Below are 19,576 nucleotides of genomic sequence, written 5' to 3' on the forward strand. Positions count from 1 at the left end.
AGCCAGGCTAGCGAGGTTTGGGACTGCCCAGCCACGTGGAGGTCCAGGCTGGACCCGACCTGCTCCAAAAAACGGTCTAAGGGGCCTCTACTTTTGCACACGTGGACATCGCCCCCTCCCAGTGCCCAGAGCCCCCTCGGTGCCCCATATCCCCATGCCCAGCACCACCCCATGCCCAGTGCCCTCCAGCCCCCCTGGAGCTCACGGTACCCTGCTCCACAGTTTGTGAAGGTGCCCAGCAGCGTGGCCCCCTCTGTTCTCTTTGACTTGCTGCTGGCTGAGTGGCACCTGCCGGCCCCCAACCTGGTGGTGTCCCTGGTGGGTGAGGAGAGGCCTTTTGCCATGAAGTCCTGGCTGCGGGACGTCTTGCGTAAGGGGCTGGTGAAGGCGGCTCAGAGCACAGGTGAGGGCCTCCACCTGGCCTGCCCTGCCCACCACCTCCTATCTGCCTACACACACCTGCCCACTCACGCTCCGCAGGGCACCGGGCTGTAGTGGAAGCTGCTCGTGGGAAGGCCACACAGGTGAGGCCCAGGGCCTTCCCCAGCTGGCGCCTGTTCACAGTGGGCAGAGGCCCCCACCGGAGTGCCACCTCCACTCGTGGGGCCTGTGGGCCCGAGTGAGAGGCCCTGGCTGTCACTCACCTGAGCCAGTGGATGAGGTGCATCAAGGGTGGGGTCCACCACACCTCCCCTCCCTGGGGAGCATGTGGGTGGCCAGTTGTTGGGGTCAGAATCAAGCTTACTTGTGCAGCTAGCTTTGCCATCAGACAGCCCGGAGGAGGATTTGGGGTTTCTGCAGACACGACCATAGCAAAGAAGACTGATGTGCGCCCAGACACAGGCTGACAGCGGTGCTGTGGTCCTGGCCCCGCACAGCCACAGGGCACAGCCACAGGGCACAGCCGTGGCCTGTTTGGTTCAGGAAGAACCAATGGGGGGGGTCCCCAGTATGCACTCTGCAGCCCAGTTTCAGGGCTGCTGCTGCATGACCACACTGCAGACCTGGGCTCAGGAACCAGGCTCCAAGCTGTAGAGATGCTGGGCAGGTGCCCGTCCCCCTAGGCCTCAGCTTACCCATCACTGCCTCAAGGCAGCCCGAGCACCCCGACCTTGGCCCCCAGGCCTGAGGACTCCGTGCCCATCTGTGGGACCTGGCAGGCCAGCTGGGGAGGACCTGGGACACATGGCACAGTGAGCCCCGCCTTGCCCCATCCCTCTAGGCGCCTGGATCCTGACCAGCGCTCTCCGTGTGGGCCTGGCCCGGCATGTCGGCCAGGCTGTGCGTGACCACTCCCTGGCCAGCACGTCCACCAAGGTCCGCGTGGTGGCCATTGGCATTGCCTCGTTGGGCCGCATTCTGCACCACCAACTTCTAGATGATGCCCAGGTAGGAGTTGGCTCATGGTCCCACGGCCTTGGGGTCTTGGTGGGCCTGGGAGGCTGGAAGGCACAGTAGACAGGCCAGTCCCTGCCCTCAGGGACTCTCCAGGGGCAGCAGGGGCTTAGGGCCACAGAGTGAAGCTCCAGGAGGGAGGACACAGAGCTGGAGATGGACCGGGCCGAGCACGGGGCCGCGGGTCCAGCAGGCGCCAGCAGGTGGCAGCATTGCTCAGAGGGCAGATCCTCTGGAGGTGGACCTGGCTCTCAGGGGGTCCACAGGGGCACAACCTGGCCACAGTCCCAGAGCCCTGTGTAACCCTGGGCATGTGGCTTTGCTGCCTGGTCCCTCTTCACATCCCCCACCCAAGGGGTCTGCCACATGGCCAAACAGAGGCCCAGGCAGCTCCAGCAAAGTCTGGACTCCAGCCCAGAAGAGTCTAGAAGGAGGAGTTTCTGCAGTCCTGGCTGTCTCCATGATTCTGTGTGTCCAGGAGGCCTGGGCCCAGCAGCTCAGCCTCCTTCCGCCTGAGGGGTGGAGGAACTAAAGCCCATGCCCCTGGGGCCCCGTGCACGTGTGGGGGAGGGGCAGGCCCGGCCACAGGGCCTAGCGACTCTGCCACCTGAGGCTCTCCCCCCTACATGGCACAGGAGAACACCCCCATCCACTACCCAGCCGACGATGGGGGCAGCCAGAGCCCCCTCTGCGCCCTGGACAGCAACCTCTCTCACTTCATCCTGGTGGAGCCGGACACCCCAGGGAAGGGGGACGGGTTGGCAGAACTGCGGCTGAGGCTGGAGAAGCACATCTCGCAGCAGAGGACCAGCTATGGGGGTAAGGCCTGCTCCAGCCACCAGGGCCGCCGGGCACTTGGAGCAGTGGGGTGGGGGAGCCCCGCGGAGAGGGAAGGATCTTCTAGGCAAAAGGCCCCCAGCACTCCTGAGCATGGAGACCTAGGCGACCAGGCCTGGGAGGAGGGGGGGCGGGGCGGGGGTGGCAGAGCGGCTTAGCTGGGCAGAGCAGTCCCAGCTGGGCAGTGACACCCCAGCCAGACGGCAGGGCAGCCTGGCCCCATTTTTGTTGGGGCTGTCCTGGCTGCAGGCTCTGGCCATGGACTTGGATCTTTGAGAAGGAAAAAGAGACCTGTAAGTCCATACCACCACCTGCCATGAGGCAATCTGCCACCAGGAGGCAGCGTTGGCCAGTGGCAGGCTCCAGAGCTGAACTTACTAGGGAAACACTAGTGTGAGTGACGTTTATCGACAAGGTACAATGGGTACGAGTGACGTAAATATCAATGCACAGAATGGAACTGTCTGCATGCCATCTGAGCATGCCCCAGCAGTGGGAATGAGGTGGGAGGGCAGCCCTGCCTCCCCGGCAGCCCCAGGCACCTGTGACCCAGCCCCAGTTTACCCTGGCAGTTCAGTCGGGAGGCCCCCTCATGGTCAGAGGGCCCCCCGCCCTCAGCTACCACGAGGGTGGTGATCCGGGCTTCTCCTGCAGTGTGCGGTGACCCAGGGTCCTTCTGGAAGACCCTGGCAGGTTCTGGCTCCTCGGGCACTTCATGTGTGGAAGTCTCATTGTCAGCTCCTGTTTGGGGGCACAGCCTGTTTGGGGGCACGCTCTGCCTCTTGGAGTTGCTCGGGCTGCCTGCTGGGGGGCAGCAGCCCCGCTGGGCATCCTGCGCTGGCCGAGAGGCTGCCCTGCTCCTCTGGTGCAGCCAAGGAGTGCGCCATTACCTTTGCCTTCCCTTGTATCTAAGTGGCCAGATGAGGGAGGTGTTGGGGCAGGAGATGGGCCAGGTTTGGCTACATGCATGTGTGAATATGGTGCGAGCCCCACTACGGGCCCACTACGGCGTATAATTGTAACATATCAACTAAAAACAGAAAAGTAAAATTTCAAAACGGCCATACACTTGCTCTAGCCACAGGGGGCCATCTTGGACAGTACAGGTGTAGAATTGGTCCCTTTGGTCCTGGGATTTGACATAGAGCCTGAAGCCTTTCATGACAAAAAGCCTCTGACCATCCTGTGCCCGGAAACATGCTAGCTCGAGAGTCTGGGGTCTGGGTGGTCACCCACATCATGAGGAGGGTCCCCAGGCCCCTCCTCACCTCCCCAGCTGGGTCCCTCCTGGGTATCTGGAGGAACTCCACGGCTGCTTCATCTGCAGGCACTAGTAGCATCGAGATCCCTGTCCTTTGCCTGCTGGTCAATGGTGACCCCAGCATCCTGGAGGTAGGTGCTGGGGAGGGAGTGGGGGTTGGGCTGAAGGCCCCTGAATGTCCAGAGCATCCTGCAGGGAGTGGCAGGTCCACAGGCAGGGAGGGATGAGGATGTCCCCAAATGTACATGCAGATATCACTTGGAGTGACTCAGGGTCCACTCTGCCCCTATCCCAGAGGATTTCCAAGGCTGTGGAGCATGCTGCCCCCTGGCTGATCCTGGCAGGCTCAGGTGGCATCGCGGATGTGATTGCTGCCCTGGTGAGCCAGCCCCACCTCCTGGTACCCCAGGTGGCTGAGAAGCAGTTTAGAGAGAAGTTCCCCAGTGAGCGTTTCTCCTGGGAGGCCATCGTGCACTGGACCCAGCTGGTACCTGCTGCCTGGGGTCTCGGGAGGGGCTGATCTTCCTCCTCTGTCCTCCAACTCATCTTGGGGTGGGCTGGCTCTTGGGGATTCCTGCCAGTGCAATCTCTGTGCCCACCCACCACTGCCAGGACCCCATGTTGCTTCTGCTCTGGCCCTCGTGGGGTAGAGGGACTTGGCAACCAGCTCCTGGGTCTGTGGGTGGTCCTGAGCCAAGCCCAGTGGGTGGTGGGCACACATTCACCCAGCTGGGGACTCTGCTGGGCTCCATGCTGGCCCACTGCCACCAGTCGTGCCAGGGGTGCCCTTCAGGGCCTCTCCTGGTGTCCACAGCTACAGAATATCACCTCTCACCCGCACCTGCTGACCGTGTACGACTTCGAGCAGGAAGGCTCCGAGGACCTGGACACAGTCATCCTCAAAGCACTGGTGAAAGGTGAGAGGAGCAGGGTGTCTTCTCAACAGCACTTAGGCCACTTAGGGCCAAGTGGCCCACCAGCATTCATGGTGGATACCTGCCTGCCCTTCCCAGGTGGGGAAGGTGACTCACATCCATGAGGTGCTCTGTGCTGGGGAATCCAATGACACACACACACACAATTTAAAAATATCTAAGGCGCTCGGTCCAGTGGTTTCTACCTCTTCACCAGTCCTGTACCGTCGCTACTCCAGAACTCCGTCACCCCAAACAGCCCCACCCCCACAGCCACCCTCCACGGTCCCATGCCCCCACCGCCCCTCTGCTTTCAACCTCTGTGGACTTGACCACTAGGGGCATGGCACAGAAATGGGGAACAAGGCGTGGGTCTTCAGGGCCCCAGATCACAGCAGGTGCAGAACACCCTTCAAGGCTGAGCAGTAACCCGCTTCTGTGGACGGACCACAGCGACTGTGGCCTGGGAGGGAGGCAGTGTTCCGTTGCCACTCCTGGTGCTTTAGAGTGGAGACACATACAGGGAGGCTGACCTCAGGCAGCTGGACACAGGCCCAAGGGTGAGGGGTGGGGACAGGCTCGAGGGAGGGCCCTTCCAGGGATGCATTGGGATTGTGGGTGGTTCTGGGCTTAGTGCCCTCCCACCAAGAGGAGGCCCAAGGAGCCCTCTCTGCAGGCATCCCTCACGGATTCCCACCAGCCAGCTGGGTCCCAGCAGCCTGAGAGCCCGAGGCCTGCACCTTGGCACTCTACCCTCTACCCTTCTCTCAGGAGAAGGTCTCCAGGCAGCACCAGCCAGGTGCTGCAGGACCCCACACCAGTGACCCTGCAGGGCCAAGTGGTGGCTGAAAGCCCTTCCCCATGGAGGGAATGTGGGAAGTGGGAACATGCTGCCCCACACTGTCCATGGGAAGAGGACTTAGACCAGCAGTGCTGGGAAGTGACCACAATATCTGGATGTCATCTGAGGCCCTGTTACTGTGAGGATCCCTTCTGCTTCATTGGACCTGGTCCTAAAGGGGACAGGGCGCCCGTGGGGCTTGGCTTTTCACCGTCTTGTGCTCTTGATGGGCATGTGGCCACTTCCCTTCAAGTCTCCTCAAATCCTAGCACAGACCTCCAGTTTCTGCATCCTGGGCTCTGGGGGCTCTCAACTTCCTCCCACTCTCCCCACAGCCTGCAAGAGCCACAGCCAAGAGGCCCAGGACTACCTGGATGAGCTCAAGCTGGCCGTGGCCTGGGACCGCGTGGACATCGCCAAGAGTGAGATCTTCAGTGGGGACGTGGAGTGGAAGGTGCCTCCCTGGCCCCACCTGTGATGCATCCTGATCCCTGATTCTGGCTAAAACAGGCAGGGCCCATTCTGGGGGCAGGGACAGCCTCATGTCCACATGTCCTGGAGCTGCTGACTGGCCCATTCTGGCCAGCTGTTGTAGCCGCAGGGGCAGGCTGGTGTGGGCCAGCCCGAAGCCCAGGGCTCCCAATGCCCTTGGTATTCACCAGCACATCTGGACCCTTCCTGCCCTGGAGCAAGCTTGCCCACCCTGTGCCAGCCCTAGCTTAGGGGACAGGCAGAGATGTCCTGGGGAGGGATCAGTGCTGGCTAGCCCTGGACAGGGCTCCTGGGCTGCGGCCTCTTGGCCTTTACACTCACGATCCCCATCTCCCTCCCTTGGGTGGGCCCAGTCCTGCGACCTGGAGGAGGTGATGATGGATGCTCTGGTGAGCAACAAGCCCGAGTTCGTGCGCCTCTTTGTGGACAGCGGTGCCAACATGGCCGACTTCCTGACGTATGGGCGGCTGCAGCAGCTCTACCGCTCTGTGTCCCCCAAAAGCCTGCTCTTTGACCTGCTGCAGCGTAAGCATGAGGAGGGCCGGCTGACGCTGGCTGGCCTGGGTGCCCAGCACTCCCGGGACCTGCCTGCAGGGCCACCCACCTTCTCCCTGCACGAGGTCTCCCGCGTGCTCAAGGACTTCCTGCATGATGCCTGCCGCGGCTTCTACCAGGACAGCCGGGCGGCCGGCCGGAGGAAGGCGGTGCGTAGGGGCGCAGCAGGGGTTGGGGCCTGGGCAGGGCCTGGAGCCTTATGTCCACATGTGCTCCAGGAGAGGGGGCCGGCCAAGAGGCCCACCGGCCAGAAGTGGCTGCTGGACCTCAACCAGAAAAGCGAGGACCCCTGGAGGGACCTGTTCCTATGGGCTGTGCTGCAGAACCGCCACGAGATGGCCAATTACTTCTGGGCCATGGTGAGCAGTGGCCACGGGGCCCTGGGTTGAGTCTGGGCTTCTCCAGATTCCTGGGAGGAGGGGCCTGGGTGGGCCGACCTCCTGAGACCCCGTCTCCTAGGGCCAGGAGGGTGTGGCAGCAGCCCTGGCCGCCTGTAAAATCCTCAAAGAAATGTCCCACCTGGAGACAGAGGCAGAGGTGGCCCGCACCATGCGTGAGGCCAAGTACGAGCAGCTGGCCCTGGGTAAGTGACAGCGGGCAGGCCAACTGTGGGAGAGGCGTGGGAGGGTCCCCGAGGGGCCTGGGCTCCCCTCAGGCCATTGCCTCATGGCCTCCCTGGTGGAACAGGACGGGTGGCTCCTCCTGGTGGTGGAGCTCAGCCCTGGAGTCCTAAATGAGAAAGCGTGTGGTAGAGACAGCACAGCCCCATGTCCCTGGACCCACCCCCGCTGGGTCCTGCTGCAGGGTGGAGGACATTCGGGGTGACAGTCATGACAGGAGAGGAGAGGGGCCGGAGAAGGACAAAGGTTAGGTAAAGGGCTGGGCAGCCAGGCAGGGATGGTCAGTGCCCCAGAGCGCAGGAGGCCTGAGGGAGCAGAAGACAGGGTGGGCATGGGCACGTCACGGAGACAGGGCCCGCTGGGCAGACCTCTTCTCCGAGTGCTACAGCAACAGTGAGGAGCGGGCCTTCGCCCTGCTGGTGCGCCGTAACCGCAGCTGGAGCCGGACCACCTGCCTGCATCTGGCCACTGAGGCGGACGCCAAGGCCTTCTTTGCCCATGACGGCGTGCAGGTAAGGGGCGGCCAGGGGAAGGCAGCCGCGGACAGCCAGGCCCCTCCCCACATCCCAGCATCGAAGGGGCTGGGCCTGGTGACTCAGCTCCTGCGCCCTCTGCCAGCCGGACTCTTCCTGCCTATGGAGACCTCACTTCCTCAGAGTAGGCCCCTGGGCTCCAGCAGTCCCTTACTGAAGCTTCACAGCAGGACACGATCCACGCTTCCAGGAGGATCCCTGGCTTCCCACCAGGATGGGGCCCCGGTGGGCTTGGGAGGGGCCTCTACAGCTGGCCTGGGAAAGCACTGGCATTCGCCAGGTGCCTGGGGAAGGATGTTCCTGGCGGAGGGCACAGCATGGGCCAGGTGGGCAGGGGACAGCCAATGAATGTGTCTTTATTTCAGGCGTTCCTGACCAAGATCTGGTGGGGGGACATGGCTGCAGGCACACCCATCCTGCGGCTGCTGGGCGCCTTCACCTGCCCTGCCCTCATTTACACCAACCTCATCACCTTCAGGTGGGTCAGGCTGGCCACAGCCAGGTGCCAGAGCCTCTGTCCCCCTGCCCACAGCCCCTGTGTTCAGTGGGGCACATGGGCCTTCATTCTTCTTAGCAGACCCAGCACTTTGCTGGCTGGGAGCCCAGGGCTGAGCAGGTGCCCTTCCTGAGGGCTCTGAGCATCCCTCTGTACCACAGTAAGGAAACCCCTCTGAGGACGGGCCTGGAGGACCTGCAGGAGCTGGACAGCCTGGACACAGAGAGGAGCCTGCTGTGTGGCTCGGGCAGCCGGTCAGGGGCAGAGGGAGCTGGGTAGGGCAGACGGGCGGGTGGGGGTGGCAGGAGGCTGGACCCTGCTGGGCAGAGGTGGGCTCCAGGGCCAGCCTCACAACAGTGGCCTCCTCTGCACCGGCACAGGGTGGAGGAGCCAGTGGAGGCACCAAGGGGTGCAGGTGACCGAGGCCCGCAGGCCGCCTTCCTGCTCACACGCTGGCGGAAGTTCTGGGGGGCACCAGTGACTGTGTTCCTGGGGAACGTGGTCATGTACTTCGCCTTCCTCTTCCTTTTCACCTACGTCCTGCTGGTGGACTTCAGGCCGCCTCCCCGGGGGCCGTCTGGGCCCGAGATCACCCTCTACTTCTGGGTCTTCACACTGGTGTTGGAGGAAATCCGGCAGGTCAGTGGCCAGCCCAGCCCTGGGCCCTTGGCTCTGTAGCTGCAGGCTGTGTGGCCACAGGCAGGTCCTGGCTTGGGGCTGGACCTGTCTGTAGAACAAGAACAGCAGGGGCCTCGGGTCTTCCTAGAGCCCTGAGCCTCAATCCCTGTCACGTCCTGAGCCCAGCTGCAGACTGAGCCTGACCATGGTCTCCCAGATCCTGGCCTGAACCCCTAGCTGGGCCTGGATACCCCCCATAAAATGGTCCTGGACTTTGATCACAGAGAGCCCTGACTCCCAAGTCCAGTTTGGTCTGCTTTTGACCCCAGACTTAGCCCTGAATAGGTCAATCTGAATCATGAAAGGAGTCCTCCCTGGTACTTGCAGACCCCAGCCTGGGCCAGCCTGGGCAGCTGTCATCAGACTGTTCCCTCTCCCAGGGCTTCTTTACGGATGAGGACACACACTTGGTAAAGAAGTTCACTCTGTACGTGGAGGACAACTGGAACAAGTGTGACATGGTAGCCATCTTCCTGTTCACCGTCGGTGTCACCTGCAGGTCTGTGGTGTCACCTTGCGGCCTCTCAGGGGTTGGTAGGCAGGCTTCCTGTGAAGTCACTCAGGCCTCTGGAGGCCTGGCCGCTGCCTTCTGGTCAGTGAGCTGTGGGGAAGGGTCTTCCCCTCTCTGAGGACCAGCAGCCCTGTGCAGCCTGTGTCCTCCTCCAGGATGCTGACCTCCTTATTTGAGGCCGGCCGGACCATCCTGGCCATCGACTTCATGGTGTTCACGCTTCGGCTCATCCACATCTTTGCCATCCATAAGCAATTGGGCCCCAAGATCATCATTGTGGAGAGGATGGTGAGCCCCCACCTGGGCCCGACGCTGGGGGGTGGTCAGTCCCCCGACCCGGGACCCCCACTGGGTGGTAGTGAGCCCAGAGTGCCATCCAAGTGGACACTGACACCCCCTCTGCGCCCCCCCGACCCGGGACCCCCACTGGGTGGTAGTGAGCCCAGAGTGCCATCCAAGTGGACACTGACACCCCCTCTGCGCCCCCGACCCGGGACCCCCACTGGGTGGTAGTGAGCCCAGAGTGCCATCCAAGTGGACACTGACACCCCCTCTGCACCCCCCCCCGACCCGGGACCCCCACTGGGTGGTAGTGAGCCCAGAGTGCCATCCAAGTGGACACTGACACCCCCTCTGCGCCCCCCCGACCCGGGACCCCCACTGGGTGGTAGTGAGCCCAGAGTACCATCCAAGTGGACACTGACACCCCCTCTGCACCCCCCCCCCGACCCGGGACCCCCACTGGGTGGTAGTGAGCCCAGAGTGCCATCCAAGTGGACACTGACACCCCCTCTGCACCCCCCCCCGACCCGGGACCCCCACTGGGTGGTAGTGAGCCCAGAGTGCCATCCAAGTGGACACTGACACCCCCTCTGCACCCCCCCCCGACCCGGGACCCCCACTGGGTGGTAGTGAGCCCAGAGTGCCATCCAAGTGGACACTGACACCCCCTCTGCGCCCCCCCGACCCGGGACCCCCACTGGGTGGTAGTGAGCCCAGAGTGCCATCCAAGTGGACACTGACACCCCCTCTGCACCCCCCCCCCGACCCGGGACCCCCACTGGGTGGTAGTGAGCCCAGAGTGCCATCCAAGTGGACACTGACACCCCCTCTGCACCCCCCCCCGACCCGGGACCCCCACTGGGTGGTAGTGAGCCCAGAGTGCCATCCAAGTGGACACTGACACCCCCTCTGCGCCCCCCCGACCCGGGACCCCCACTGGGTGGTAGTGAGCCCAGAGTGCCATCCAAGTGGACACTGACACCCCCTCTGCACCCCCGACCCGGGACCCCCACTGGGTGGTAGTGAGCCCAGAGTGCCATCCAAGTGGACACTGACACCCCCTCTGCACCCCCCCCGACCCGGGACCCCCACTGGGTGGTAGTGAGCCCAGAGTACCATCCAAGTGGACACTGACACCCCCTCTGCGCCCCCCCCGACCCGGGACCCCCACTGGGTGGTAGTGAGCCCAGAGTGCCATCCAAGTGGACACTGACACCCCCTCTGCGCCCCCCCGACCCGGGACCCCCACTGGGTGGTAGTGAGCCCAGAGTGCCATCCAAGTGGACACTGACACCCCCTCTGCACCCCCCCCCGACCCGGGACCCCCACTGGGTGGTAGTGAGCCCAGAGTGCCATCCAAGTGGACACTGACACCCCCTCTGCGCCCCCCCGACCCGGGACCCCCACTGGGTGGTAGTGAGCCCAGAGTGCCATCCAAGTGGACACTGACACCCCCTCTGCACCCCCGACCCGGGACCCCCACTGGGTGGTAGTGAGCCCAGAGTGCCATCCAAGTGGACACTGACACCCCCTCTGCCCCCGTCCTCAAGATGAAGGATGTGTTCTTCTTCCTCTTCTTCCTGAGCGTGTGGCTCGTGGCCTACGGAGTGACCACCCAAGCGCTGCTACACCCCCATGACGGCCGCCTGGAGTGGATCTTCCGCCGCGTGCTCTACCGGCCCTACCTGCAGATTTTTGGGCAGATCCCCCTGGATGAGATTGACGGTGCGCCCACGGCCAGGCAGGAGTGGACGGGTGGGGCCCTTCTGAGGTGTGGATTAGCAGCCCAGGACACTGGCTCCCCAGAGGGGTCTGCTGAGGTCATGGGCCTGCCTGGAGCTGGCCGAGATGAAGAAGTCCCCGAGGCCAGTGCCCCCCCCCCCCCCCCCCCCCCGTGCCCTGCCCGCCTGTGTAGGCCAGGCCCAGACCCACAGCCGGGGCAGGGCCAGCCCCAGCAGGAGGCCCCAGTCTCACCCTCAGGCAAGGAGCTGAGACCTGGGAGACCACAGGCTGACAGGGACTACTTCCTGCCTGGCAGGCCAGGGACAGGCCTAGCTGGGGTCATCTGGAGAGGGGGTAAAGGGTGGGCAAGCACAGAACAGAGTCATTCAGGTCACCCTGACCATCCTGGGAGCTTCATGGCCAAGGTCTCCCTGTCACCCTCGAGAGGCCCAGGGTGGTGAGGCCCTTCCCGACAGCACCCTTGCTTCTGCTGGGGACCCACCCACGTGTGTGTGCCACCTATAGTCATCAGGGGCATGTGGCCTGTGGTGTGGGTGTCCCCCAGCCAGGCCCTGTACCTGAATGGGGCTGCGGGGCCCCGGGAACTCGCTCCAGACAGGGCGTGCAGCGTGTGGCGGAAGGCCGCTGCTTGCCTGGGCTCTTGGGCTGATGGATGGAGGCAGGGACGGGCCTGTGCCAGCCTGTGGGGGTGCCAAGGCTTGGAGATGGGGCGCAGGGTGGGGCCACCCTGGCCATGGGGCCATCGTGGCAGGATGGGCAGCAGAGGTCTGACCCCAGCTGTCCCTGGAGGAGGCCAGACCAGCCATCGTGGCATGTGACAGATACTTGTCAATGGATGACGGTGAGATCCGGGGGTGGGCAAGGGCTGGAAACCGGCTCCTAGCTGGGTGCTCAGTGGGCCACGGTCTGAGGCTGTTTTCTTAGCGCCCCTCAAGGACCACTTTCTCCAGCCCCTCCTGCTCTCCACCTGCTCCGCCCTCACCCTACGGCCCACACATTCCAGCCCCACTGGGCCTCTGAGGCAGGAGGACAGGGTGGACGCCGCAGCCAGGGCAGGGTGGGGTCCTCCTTCCTCAGGGGCTGATGTCCAGCCCACTCAGCCCCAGCTGTCTGCCCTCCACACTGGATAAGGAGACAGACCTGGGCCAGTCCCTCTCTTACTGGGACAGTGCCACCTGGGAAGGCACAGGCTAGAAAGGTCTGTGGGGCTGCCGTGAACACCACAGGCACGGCCACCGTGGTCAGGCTTCACTGGGCGCCCTTGCCCATGTCCTCTCCCCTCTCTGGGCCCTCAGGCACAGACCCCAGCCCTTCCCTGAGATCACTGTGCTGCCTGGTAGACAGTTACTCTCTCACTCCTGGGCCCAGAGGGCAGCCGAGGTCCAGCAGCTGCCCACCGCCTGTGGGCCCAGGGCCCCCATCCACACACTCCAGCTTGGTCTTTTCCCTGGGCTCCTGGGCCAGGGGCAATTTGGTTTCCAGCAGGCCTAGTGGTGCCTTCTCAAATCTTGGGGAAGGGGTGGGTCTCCTGACCTCCCAGAGGCTTCCATCAGACAGATTCACAGCATCACCCACGCCAGCCTGGCCACTTCTCTAGGGCGCCGGGAGGAGGCAGGAGGCTCATGAGTCAGTGCCTGGAGGAGATTCACGGGTTGAGGGCTGCCAGGGTGCCTGAGGAGGGGGCAGGGTGGGGCCTGGCCCTCCCCGGCTACAGCATGAACCCCCACACTGCCTTCTAACTCACTCTGGTGACAAGGCAGGAATTTGTCCCAGTGAGGGAGTCATAGGGACACTGGCACACAGGTGACTTGGAGAGTGGAGGCCCCGGGGTGGCCTGGAGTCAGTCACAGCCCAGAGACCCAGAGGGGGAGGCACCAGAACACGCTGGGATGTACAGAAGAGAGTACCGTGTGCTCACACGCGGACACCCACACCACACACGTGCAGACAGATGCGCATGTCCAGGCCCACGGAGCTCAGCCTGACGCTCCCGGATGGCACTGTGGCCCAGAGTGAGCTGTGTCGACGGTCAGCAGTGACCCTGAAAGGTGGTAGACTTGCCTGGAGCTTGGAGCCCCATGGTGGGCTTCCCAGGCAGGGATGGAGGAGTCAGTTCATACAGTCACCAGACGCTGCTCCCTGATTTTTCAGTTCCACCTCCCTGGTCTTCGGTTCCACCCTCCAGGGCCTGTGGCTCCTGGTGGAAGCCAAGCAGAGTGGGATATGTGCACTGGTGCTGGGCAGCCCGCCTGTCTGGTTGCCAGGACTGGGGCTTCCACAATGGGCTTCCAGTGCTAAATGCCCAGACGGTGCTGTGTGAACCACAACACTGGGTCACCTCACCAGCATTCTGTGTCCTGGTGGCCGCAGCCTCAGGACAGGGCCCCCAAGTCTGAAAGTGCCCACTGGTTGGTCTTCCAGAAGCCCGTGTGAACTGTTCCGTCCACCCCCTGCTGCTGGAGGACTCGCCCTCCTGCCCCAACCTCTATGCCAACTGGCTGGTCATCCTCCTGCTGGTCACCTTCCTGCTGGTCACCAATGTGCTGCTTATGAACCTGCTCATTGCCATGTTCAGGTGCCCATGTCCTGCCCCTCCCAGGCCACCTGCCCTTGCTGCACCAGCCCTGTCCTGCTACTGTGGAGCAGGCAGATGGAGGGTGGGTCCTTAGCACTTGCTGAGGGGCTCAACTCCCTGGCCCCAAAGCCAAGGGTGAGACCAGAGTGTGGGGAGGGGTGCAGTCCACACTGTAAGCCCACTCAGGCTCCACAGCCACTCCCTCCTCCCAGGATGTAGGGCCCAGGGCTTCAGGGGCTGGGGGCTCGGGGGTACGTGGTGTGGCCCAAGCTTACCCAGGAGGCAGAACGGCAGGGGAAGAGGACAGTGGGTGGACCCTCTCTGCAGTACACCCCAGAGTGTGCAGGACCTCAGCCTCGGAAAGGGCCCAGACTGCTCCTGGCACAGGGGGGTCAGGGTCACAAGTGCTGAGGAGGTGGAGGCTAGTGAGCTGAGGGGTCTGGCCATGTGTCCCCACAGCTACACGTTCCAGGTGGTGCAGGGAAACGCCGACATGTTCTGGAAGTTCCAGCGCTACCACCTCATCGTGGAATACCACGGGCGCCCCGCCCTGGCCCCACCCTTCATCCTCCTCAGCCACCTGAGCCTGGTGCTCAAGCGCGTCTTCAGGAAGGCAGCCCAGCAAAAGCAGGAGCACCTGGGTGAGGCACCTGTTGGACACTACCCATCCTGAGGGCCTGCTGCCCGTCAAGGTGCCATGGGGAGGCCAGGGTCCTGGGGTCCCGCAGCCCCACTGTCTAGGCTGATCAAAGTCCCAGGTCAGGAGGAGATGGACACAGGCCCAGCCTGTCTTGCAGCAGCTTGGGGAGGGGGGTCTCTGCAAGGACCCACCTCATGACCTGCCCAGCTGCACCTGCCCCTGGGTCCACCTCCTGGCTCCAGCAAGACTCCCTGCTGCTCCCACCTCCCCAGAGCGAGACCTGCCGGACCCCCTGGACCAGAAGATCGTCACCTGGGAGACTGTTCAGAAGGAGAACTTCCTGAGCAACATGGAGAGGAGGAGGAGGGACAGTGAGGGGGAGGTGCTTCGGAAAACCGCCCACAGGTACACACCTGGGGCTGCCCAGGAACGGAAAGAGCCTTGCCCTGGTGGCAGTGGACCCAGAGCAAGCCCAGCCATGCTGACCTCGGTCTGCTGTGAGGGGCAGCAGACTTGGGCAGTGGGTACCCAGCCTGGGCATTGGGAAGACCACTATTGTTTTCACTGGTCAGCTTTGAGCTGCTTGAAAGCTGGAAGAGGACCTCCAATGTCAGTAACTGGATCTGGGCGGAGGAACCAGGCGAGAAGCAGGACGCGGCTGGGTCCCTGGGCTCAGCAGCCCCACCTCTTGCCCACTGGAGGGGCTCTGCCAGGGACTAGCCTGCTCTGCAGCTGGGACACTGGCCAGGGAGCAGGGCCCCTCCCTTCTGGGGACTGAGTGGTCTGAACCCAGCCCTGGCTCTAGGGGACCTTTCCCTGATGCCTGTTGGGGGGATGTCCTGCCCTGTGACCCCTCTTGCTGTTGTGGTCAGGCAGGGCAGGGCCCAGCCCCTGGGAGGGCACAGAAGTGCTCTACATGCAGACTGGCCATGTCCTGAGTGATTGTGGATGCGACCATTCCTAGAGCCATGGGTCCCACTTGGGAGAGTAAGACAGGAAGGGGCCAGCACATCAGACTCAGTACCCAGAGGCCTGGGGGGTAGGCGAGGGAGGACAGGCGGCCCCCATATGGAGTAATGGCTGTCATGGCCCACAGCTGCCCTTGCTTATCCACAGAGTGGACTCTGTTGCCAAGTACCTCGGGGGGCTGAGAGAGCAAGAAAAGCGGATCCGGTGTCTGGAATCACAGGCAAGCAGCAACTGCAGGCCCCGATGCTTCCTAGGGTCAGGCTGTCCACCTGTGCTGTGGGCACATCCCTGAGCCCAACATCCAAATTGATGGGCTGGCTGGGCCAGGGCCTGGACAGAGTGGTGGACTCCTGTGGACGTGGCAGGCGAGTCCCAGAACAGAGGTGCACGTGGGCCTGTACCTACCCAACCCCCGTCACCCGGAAGTCTAAGTGCCCTCCCACGGAGGCCACACTGAGGAGGAGGGGTCCTGTGGCAGAGGGCCCTGGCAGTTGAGGGGCAGACGGGTGGGCTCCACCAGCATGCCCCATCCACTTCCAGGTCAACTACTGCACGCTGCTCCTGTCCTCCATGGCTGATGTGCTAGCCCCGGGCAGCAACCACTGCAGTAAGTGCACAGCTGGCTGTGAAGTGGGCCTGGGCTCCTCCTCCCCAGCCACGTGGGCAGGCTGCAGGGCCCCTGGATGCACTCTACCACCCCACCCACTCTGGAGGCCGCTGGCCCCCTTGGCTGGCCACTACTCCTGGGACGCTGCAAGGTCCAGGGCATTGGCACCCTCAGATGTCAGATGCGCCCTGAGGCTCTGTCCAATATCTGCCTTACTGGGCTGCACTCTTGACCCTGCCAAGCGCCACCCTACTCACCCACAGCCCTGAGGACACCACGTTTGCTTGGGACTCCCAGCCTCCTCCACAGGCACCCACTCTGAGGCCACCACATCCTGCCCTTGCCTCCTAGGCCTGCCCAGCTGGCACTCAACAGCTGAGGTGGGGTCTCTCTTCCCCCCAGGCTCTCGGCAATGTGGTAATGGGAGCCAGCAGGCCCCTGCTGGCCACGGAGAAGGCCCTGGTGGCAGAGAACACCCAGAGGCTGGCCAGCCACCCTCAGACAACTGAGCTGCTTGGCCTGCCATGCCACAGGCCCAACTGAGCCCAGGCCTGGCCCTTCACTGGTCATCCTGGGCCTTGGGGACACATTAACCTTCCCCCACCTCCACTGGAGGTCCCAGAGCAAAGTAGCCCTCCCAGCCTCATCAGAACACCTCTTCCTGGACATGTCCCTGTGAAGATGAATCATTCTCTCTTGACCTACCTGGGACCCCCAGCAGTATTGATGGCAGTGTCCCTCACAGGATGAGTCCTCCATGTCCCTGTTTAAGACCTGGCTGGCCTGGCTTGGACCGCCAGTTCTGGCCAAACCCCAGGAAGCTGGGGTTTCCTTCCATCCAGGCCAGGCATCTGCTTTGGGGCCTGCCCTGCCTCCATTTGTGTCATCTGATAAGAAACTATCTTTTCCTGAAATGCCTGTGATCAACGTCTCTACCCCTTAAGACACAAAGGGCCTCTTAGGAGTCAGCTGATCGGCTCTTGGTGGGAAGGGCCAGGTGGCAATAGTAACCATCTACCCCCCACAGCTGGTATGGGGAGTGCTGGCACCCACGGCAGTGGTCTCAGGACACAGCCCAGACAGGTGCCCAATACTACTTTATTTTCAAAGAACCTGGAAACCACAACCCACCAGCCCAGACCAAACTGGCTCCAAAGGATGGCTAGGGTGCCCAGGATGCTGAGTATCAGTACCTCTGAGGGCAGTAAGAAGGCCTACTGCCCCATGCACGTGGAGCCCGACCTCCTGGAGTCCCCCACTCCAAGCAAAGTAACCAACTGGGTTGGTCCCTCCTTTCCTTAGGGATGAGTCCAGGAGTTAGGGCTGCCCATGCAAAACCATAACATAGTAGGCTAATCTGACCCCCAGATCCTGGGCATCATAGGGGAGACGTGGCCATTCCTTTTCGCCTTGCCCACCGCCATGGAGAACCATCCTTGCTCCCCCCCCCCCCCACTGCCCAGTTAGGAAGTCTCCAGCGCTGACTTGTGGCATCTGTGCTCTAAATACAGGCCAGGTGTCCTGGCGATACACCCTGGACATCTGTTACGTGTCCATCTTCACATACAGCCCAAGTGGGACCCATGGCCATGACAAGCATGGTCAGGGTTGGGAGAGCGGCCACCCAGGGTCCCTGCTCAAGCTCTAGCCTCACCATGCAGGACACAGGGATGGACGCTGGACTGTGAACTGCAGCCCTGGAAGGAACCAGGGCCTCAGCCTGCTGTTGCCACTTCAGTCCTTCTAGTGAATCCCCCAGTGACCAATGCAGGTCACTGAGACCCTCAGAGCAGCCCCACTAGGCGGGGAGGGCCAAGAGAGGCTGGAGGACAAACAAGGGCTGCCAGTAGAGCCCTCAGGGTGAGGGGCCCAGATAGACACAGAACCTGAAGAACAGCCAAAACTTTTATTGTCCCCCCATGGACACTGGGTAGCCAGAACTCTGACACCTCCTCCAGGCAGCTAATCAACTTCCTTACCAAGAGGATGATTCCCCATCCACCCTAGCAACCATGGCCCCATACTCCAGCCCACTCAGCAGTCTCTGCTTGGGCGGGCAGGCAGGCAGGCAATGGCAGTGTGGTCAGTCTGAGTGTCCCCCTCCCATCCCAGCCCCTGAGCTTTCAGGGCTGCTGCCCCTATTGCGCAGGTGCTCTCGGCTCCGCTTCTTGCTGCCATGGAAACCAACCATCTCCACCCCTGGGGGTCCCGGTGAGGACCCAGGGTGGACAGCCCCTGAAGGTGTCCCCAAATCCTGTAGCCCCAGGGCACTACCACCCTCCTCGGCCTCTGGGCTCCCGAGCCCAACCAGGTGGGCCAGCTCCACAGGACCCTCGCCCCCAACACCTGGCACACCCCCCTTCTTCAGGGCCCTCTTCCTCTCAGCTCTGGCCTCACCAGCTCGGACGGGCTTGGTGAAGACGACTCTCCCCTCCCCACCGCTGCAGGGACGCTGGTTGAAGGAGGGCGTGTAGTCGGCGGGGGCCGCCGGGCTGCGGGAGCCCAGGAAGGCCCGGGCGGCGGCCTGGTTGCTCTGCTCACTGGCCTCGGCCACGTCTTCCAGGCTGTACTTGGTCCAGCGCTCAGGGTGAGCCACATAGTCAGGGAGAGGCGGCACCCTCGGAGGGTCAGGGTCTGCCGCCGGAGGGTGGCTCGAGGGCATCGGTGGCCGCTTGGGGCCACCGTTGTCACTCCTGCTGGTGTGAGCTGCAGAGGTCGGCACCCGCCTGGCCGCCCCCTCCAGACAGTCAAAGATGCTGTGGCTTCGCTGGGAGAAGGTGGAGCTCACGCCTCTGAGGAGGAAGGGCTGCGCGGCGGCGCCGGGGAGGCCTGCCGGGGACCAGGGGGGCTCTTCGGGGCCGGAGTCCTCGGGGGACAGCGCCTCCACCTCCGCAGCGCCGGGCAAACTGAGGTCTGAGTCCGAGTCGCTGAGCGAGACGGTGTCAGAAGGCAGGGTGTCATACTCTGTCGCCTGCTCCGCCTCCAAGCCAGGGGCCGGCTCGCCCGCCCCCGCCTCAGCCATGGGCGCCCGGCCACGCTGCCCTGGAGCCCAGCGGCCAGCGGCCAGCGGTTGGCCCGTGAAGAGCGTGTTCAGAACGAGGCGCTCCCGCAGACCCGCGTCCTCCGGGGGCCCCTCTCCGGCCTGCCGCGAGCCCCCGGGCCCCGCGGAGGGCCGATGAAGGGCCTCGGTGGGGGGCGTGCGGGCCCCGGCCAGGTGCGCGGCTGCTCGCTGGGCGGGGGCTGCAGCAGAGCCGGCCACCAGACCACGGTGCAACCCGCAGAGGTCCGGGCTCTCGGCGGCTGCCTGCCTCGCTCGGGGACCGCTCCGCGAGTGGGCCGAGCGGCGGCCTCCGCTCCGCTGGGCCGCGCGAAACGCAGGGCGGCAGGAGCGCGGCGGACACGCAGCCTCCGGCACTCAGAGGGCCGACCGGGAACTCGCCGGAGCCCGGCACACTGGCGCGTCCGCCGCCTCCGGATGCGGTCCCTCCCGCCCCGCGCGGGGGGCTCTGGGAAAGTGAGTTCCCCCCCCGTCCGCGCGCCGCGACTGAGGCGCCTGAGGAACTACCACTCCCACAAGGCCGCGACGGCCACCCCGAGGCCTGCCGGGACGCGCACTCTGCGCGCACG

At 63.7% G+C, this 19,576-nt stretch overlaps 2 protein-coding genes across 3 annotated transcripts; one reads left to right on the forward strand and one right to left on the reverse strand.

Moving 5' to 3' along the window:
* Nucleotides 1-1,884: 1,884 nt before the first annotated feature.
* TRPM5 (transient receptor potential cation channel subfamily M member 5) lies at nt 1,885-16,876 on the forward strand. 2 transcript variants are annotated; one of them, XM_081279371.1, is made up of 21 exons: nt 1,885-2,214; nt 3,560-3,624; nt 3,789-3,980; nt 4,308-4,410; nt 5,584-5,702; nt 6,094-6,444; nt 6,514-6,654; nt 6,755-6,878; nt 7,282-7,427; nt 7,814-7,926; nt 8,106-8,219; nt 8,325-8,583; nt 9,003-9,121; nt 9,289-9,421; nt 10,966-11,140; nt 13,580-13,733; nt 14,193-14,374; nt 14,646-14,778; nt 15,490-15,562; nt 15,883-15,949; nt 16,352-16,876. In XM_081279371.1, the coding sequence occupies exons 1-21, from the start codon at nt 2,022-2,024 to the stop codon at nt 16,456-16,458; spliced, it is 3,063 nt and encodes a 1,020-aa protein (XP_081135497.1). In that variant the 5' UTR covers nt 1,885-2,021; the 3' UTR covers nt 16,459-16,876. The 2 variants fall into 2 exon arrangements, with proteins under 2 accessions (XP_081135497.1, XP_081135496.1); XM_081279370.1 differs by lacking the exon at nt 16,352-16,876 and having other exon boundaries at nt 8,106-8,198; nt 15,883-16,339.
* Nucleotides 16,877-17,841: 965 nt separating this feature from the next.
* Nucleotides 17,842-19,520, reverse strand: TSSC4 (tumor suppressing subtransferable candidate 4). Its single transcript, XM_081279372.1, has one exon. It carries the CDS (start codon nt 18,969-18,971, stop codon nt 18,033-18,035), a length of 939 nt encoding a protein of 312 aa, XP_081135498.1. The 5' UTR covers nt 18,972-19,520; the 3' UTR covers nt 17,842-18,032.
* Nucleotides 19,521-19,576: the final 56 nt, after the last annotated feature.

The sequence above is a fragment of the Spermophilus citellus genome (genome assembly GCF_964194105.1).
Source record: "Spermophilus citellus genome assembly, chromosome: 2".
In the NCBI taxonomy this organism is placed as follows: Eukaryota; Metazoa; Chordata; class Mammalia; order Rodentia; family Sciuridae; genus Spermophilus; species Spermophilus citellus.